General features: G+C 39.4%; 1 protein-coding gene across 1 annotated transcript in view; it reads left to right on the top strand.

The window, feature by feature from the left end:
* GNB4 (G protein subunit beta 4) overlaps positions 1 to 5075 on the top strand; it is a 29383-nt gene extending 24308 nt beyond the window's left edge. Inside the window, exon 10 of the mRNA XM_048059342.2 lies at positions 97 to 5075. Within this exon, the coding sequence (XP_047915299.1) occupies positions 97 to 203 (107 nt within the window). The 3' untranslated portion in view covers positions 204 to 5075. The remainder of the gene's footprint in view (positions 1 to 96) is intronic.
* The last annotated feature ends 641 nt before the right edge of the window (positions 5076 to 5716 follow it).

The following is a 5716-nucleotide window of genomic DNA, read 5'->3' on the forward strand; positions in this document are numbered from 1 at the left end:
TTTAGCATGTTTGAAGACTTACCTGGGAGGGCAGAGTAGCAGCTGAAGTCATTGACCCCCTGTGAATGTTAACTTTCAACACTTCTTCTTTTCCAGGTGTCCTTGCTGGCCATGACAACCGTGTCAGCTGTTTAGGTGTAACCGATGATGGCATGGCTGTAGCTACAGGGTCTTGGGACAGTTTTCTCAGAATCTGGAATTAACTGGGAGCCAAACATGTACATTCTCCATTTGAGATCTGGAGAGATCAATGCTGCAGCCTATAGCTGTGAAATAACATTTCTACCTTGTATTTGCAGGTGAAGTTTTTCTATTCACTGATTATTACACAAAAAGGCTTTCTGTAAACTAGAAAAAAAAATCAAGTGAAGAAATAGGGGAGGGGGGAAGAAATCACTGACTTTTTAAAAGGGGCCAGCACACATAATCATGGTGACCGACAAACTAAGAGCCAGTCTTTTTGTTTTTGGTGGTTTGGTTAGATTGTCCTTGAAGGGTTTTTGCTTGTGCTCAGTCTGCTAATCCTGTACTTTTTTTGTACATAACAGAATATACACATTATAGCAGCCAATCATGTAACATTTGTCTGTATGTAAAGAAATATGTTTGCATTTTTTAAAGAACTACATTTATAGCTTTGCTTTAACCTGAGATGTCACTTCTGAGTTTTGTAGTGGATAAACTAGATTGCTGTTTTAAATGTTTTTGTGAATTTACTGTAGATAAAGTGAAGCCAATGGTATGTATGTGTTTTTATAATGGAAGGCATTTGAATTTTTTTTAGAGGCCCTGGAGACTCCCAGTTAATACCTACCGCCTTATTCACTCACTTCTTGACCTGCTTGCCTATTTTTAATTGTGGGGGTTCTTCCTTAAGCCAGTGGTTCCTGGTTCATCCATTGGCAGTCATGGCCTCCAAACACCAAGGAGTTAATGCCAGGCAGACTTGCAACAACAGAGAAAAATATATGTAAAAAAAGTCCAGTTCCAGAAGTATTAGCTTCCTTGCTGCAGCTTTCCACATCAGTTATGCCACCCAGGCCTTGGGTATGGAAACCAAGTGACCTGCATTGCTGTCGTTAAGTGGCTGAGTGCTTTTCCTTTTGACAGTTCAGCTCTAACTAACTGAGGTAGTTTTGGCCTGTCACAAGCTCTAGCTGATTTGCCCTAGGGAAATGATTTGGCACGACACTCGGTGTGCAGAAAGCAGCGTGTTTGCAGAGCCTGCTCAGCTACCACCATGAACTGAGAAATTCAAGAGGACTTTGCTTAGAATCCTAAGGAAGATTTGAATGTGCAGTTAATCCCCTATAATTCCCCTCCAAACTGGGGGATTGCCAAAGCATACCACAACCAAAAGCGCTTGTTGTCAGTTATGTGCGGTGTGAATTACAAAAGGAATTGTGTAACCTAAACCAAACCAAATAACCTTACTTACCTGCGTGACCCTTCAGAACTCGGTACTCTGAAGTTAGTGACTCGCTTGTTCCGCTGTGGTCACAGCGGTCTGTGCCACGGCGGCCTGTTAGATGCCAATCGTTCTGCAGTTCTGCCACTGTAAGTAGCCATTGCCTCCCCTCCTCCTGATTTATTCTGATTTTGATGTCAGTTGCTTATAAATGACAGGTTCTGGTCAAGTACAGCCGAGTGTAGGTACAGGAAAATCGGGTGACTGACGTCCATCTGAAACTACCCAGGAAGGGTGTTTAACTTTTTGGTGCCTGGCAGCGTGCCTGCGCTTGCAATGGATGTTCTCTGGGGAATCTAAAAGTCTGTTGGCTTTTTTTAAGTGACTTATTTTAAATATATATGAATTTTAAATTACCGGGTTGGAAGGTAATGTTCATCCGCCCTCATCTGAAGATATGGGGAGTCTGGGTATCTCTGGGTCAGGTAGTAAATATAAGTGCCCAGTATTTTGTAATATACCAAAACAGATTTGTGGCTGAGGTGACTATTTGTCAAGCTTCTGACGTTTGTAATCCTAAATTTCAGTACTTCCAAACTGTGCCTGTAAACTTGCCATGTCTGTAATGGTGAAGGTGCCAATAAATGTACCAATCACAGTAAATTCACTTAAAAAATAAATGTAAAAGAAAAAAAGCACATCTTGTGCTGAAAAAGTGTACATTTACTAACAGCAGATTGTGGTGTAGGACCAAAATCACCCTATATTGTATGTCACAGGAATTCCTCAGCATTTTGCTTTATGATCTGTCTGCATTAACAGAACTATTGCGGATACTTGTTCCTCTTTTAAGTGAGCATCTCTTTGGGATCATGCAGATTCGGTTTAATTTTTAGTGGTGCATTTAATTATTTTTTTTTATTTTATTTTTTTTACTCACAGCTGCCTTGAGTGAATTCTGAAAATTTGTTACTATGGAATTTTAAGAAAATATTCTTTTTCTAAAAAAAGTGGTTTCCATAGAAGTGTGTTTTGAACCAATTTCCTAGTCAACACTGTTGCCAAGACAGGTGCCATTTTTACATTCAGGTGTTAGAACTAGTTTCTACTTGTGAAGCTCCAAACCCAATTTTACAAATGTATATAACTTTTCTTAAAAGTTTGGGTAGACTGTAAACACGGTAATGGCTCTTGTACAGGTATTACTGCAATTAAGTTCAGTATCGGTGTCTGATGAATTGTCTGTTGGATTCAGCTGCTTTTAAAATAGCTAATAAGGAATGCCAACCACTTGCTAATGAGGTTTCCAAAAGCGTCATACAAATATCTGCCAGCTTTTGCTGTTTGGTTAACCGGTTTCTGTAGTGCTGCAGGTCCCGAGGTGCCTCTTGTATTGGCGCACAAGGAAGGGTGGAAGAAGCCTCAGCACAGCTGTGGAAACAGGATCTGGGATGCTGCTTGGGAACTTGTAGCGCGCTTGTGATAGATCCTGCCAAGGTGATGTTTGCTGTTTAATTACTGTCCTGTACATCATTTAGAACTTTACTTAAACAAAAAGCCTCCAGGCTTGGTGTAACACATTGTTACTGTATGAGGCCAGATAATGACCTTGCACAAGCTGTGGTATTTCCTTTTTTAAAACGGTTATCATTGGTGAACTTGTAAGATGGATGCACTCCCTGAAATAGATGTGGCTTAATGGTAAAAGCTCAAACTCCTCTAACATGAGAAAGTTAAGAAAATGACCCCTTGTAGGTTTTACTTAAAAGATGTGATTCTGAGCTTTGCATCTCACAGAAAATGGTATATATACGTCTGTAGTTTAATGTAAGCTCAAGTGCAGCTTGTGCCATTTCTAACTGCAGCCATGACAGTGCACTCGATGTACAACAGATTTTGCAGCACTAGTGGGTACATCTTAGGCTGTAAAAGTTTGTTGCCAAACTGCATCATTATCTGAATTTCAAATACGTTGTGTAATTACAGAAATGTAGTGACTGAGACCATTGTGCCAAAACAGTTGGTAGCAAAGTAACTTGTTCCCAGCCTCTCTTCTATCTAAGGCTACTGGTCATGGCTTGGAAACAGAACTCTGTGCTTTGTGTAGCAGGATTGATTTTGTTCAGGTACAGTTATTTTTTGTTGGCATATTCTAATGTTGATTTAACTTTGCAATAGAGAATACTAATTAGGCAAGCACCCAACTTGGGCTTGTTGTCACGTAAGTCAGACATCTATTTATTGGTGGGGATGTTATTGGTTGAGATTCTGGAAACCACAAAAAGCTTTTACATGGCATCTTGCTGATGTACACGCACTTACTACAGTAATGTGGGCCTGTTTCCATCTGTCTCCAGACCTTTTTTCTTCCAAGCATTGCTATCATCTGCCTCGCTAAATTGCAGATACGCACGGTATCTGGCAGAACCGATAGTTACTAAGTTGACACCGATGTAGACCATTTGAAATGGAACGTGGATTCAATAGGCTTTTCCCCAGCCTAAGGAGGGCCTGACCTTGACCTGGCAAAGCTGAATCGCTGTACCAGCTGGTCCTCGTGTGCTTACTGTAATGCATGGATTGGAACTAGTTAACTCTTCAGTTAGTGTAACCGCGTGTCCCACGATGAAGTTCACGTTACTTTAAGGTGGAATGAAAACATTGTGAAAACATTCCAGGCGTGCTTAGTCTTTCCTCTTTGAGGACACTGTCACCTCCACTAGGTTTAGTGCTGTGCTTTAAGATGTTGGTGAGAATAAGTATTGGCTAATTCAAATAGTTGGTATAAATGGTTGTGTAGCAGAATGACTGATTTTTGAGATAGCATTTCCTGTAAAAGTAATTAAGCATGGGTTGATGGTGCACTTTGTATACAGTAATCTGGCATGCATGCTGGTAAACTACTTCCTACACTTCAGAGGCACCACAAGCCTTTTTATCCAATTGCTGGTTATGTAAAATACATGCAGAATGTTAATGCAGTGTTGTTATGGTAAATGTGTGAACAGTGTTACTAATTGATATAACTGATAACAGATTACATGTGCCTGACATTCTTATACCACACAGTATGTTTAGGTTTAACTAATATGGACTTCGGTGGAATAGTCTTAGATATTTCAAGCCTTTGTTTTACTTACACAATGGTGCTCTATTTGTGTTTTTCTCCTTTTTTTTCTCTTAAAAAATAAAAGCATCTGAACACTTGTAGTACATATTACATCCAAAGGAGTCCAAAACAACAAAAAAAAAATGCTTCTAATCATGCTTGATTTTAATTTGCCTTTAGTTTCCAGCATTTCTCATCAGCTAGGTTTCTTTTCTTTTTTTTTTTTTTTAACTTGTTGCTGACTACTTTGGAAAACTTCAGTAATGTTACCAATTATGAAGTGATTCTGCACTGCCTTTGGATCGTGTATGTATACAGAAACAGTCTTAAAGCTTTTATTTAAGCTATTAAAAAAACCAGGGACTTGTGCCATTTGTTCTTTAACAGTGCTGTTGTAAAAAGACTTCCCTGTGAAAAAAAATCACTTGCTATGAACTCTGTTTATAGCTTTTTTTTTTTTTCCACAATGGATCTTTTCTTTGTATTTGTACAGTGGCTCAGTGAAAGATGTTGCCATGAGTTGATATTGTAACCAATAAACAAGTGCTTTTAACCAGACTGTGTCACATGCGAATGCTTTATTTAATGGCAATTGTCACCTGTCCTAAAAATTAAAATTCTTCCAGAGGCAGTGGCTGTGATGTGGATAGATCAACGACATCAACCCATCTTGCTTTTGGTGAGCTTGTTGCAGTGACTTGCGGTGTATGCGTGTTGAACAGCAGAATGTTACGCGAGTAACTTGCCCTTATGAACAAATGATTAAGGTGATTTTTTTTTTCCCCTCAAAGGACTGTGGCTTTTTTTTTTTCAGCCTAAGAGGCTGAATAAACTCAAGGGCCTGCTAATACTACAATAAAGGGAGCTGGAAGTTAGCCACCAGTCCTGGAGTGGAAAAACTAGCCTTTACAACATTTACTCATTCTTAATATCAGAACTCCCGTTACACAGCGCTGCTCCCTTAAGGAACAGCCATTTTCCAGTTCTGCATTTTGTCAAGTCTGTAGCGCTAATTATTTTCTCCAAACCCCCAAATACAATGCACAGCTTGCTTGTCTGCTGGAGGAAAAAAAAGAAAAAAACATAAAACTTAACCTCAAATTTGTAGGTTTTGTCCTATAGTGTACACATGGAAAACATGGTAACAGTGGCATGACTTTTCACATTTGAGACAGCTGTCAAATAATTTTACTAGAGCA

This window comes from Anser cygnoides, chromosome 9 (genome assembly GCF_040182565.1).
Source record: "Anser cygnoides isolate HZ-2024a breed goose chromosome 9, Taihu_goose_T2T_genome, whole genome shotgun sequence".
Taxonomy (NCBI): Eukaryota; Metazoa; Chordata; class Aves; order Anseriformes; family Anatidae; genus Anser; species Anser cygnoides.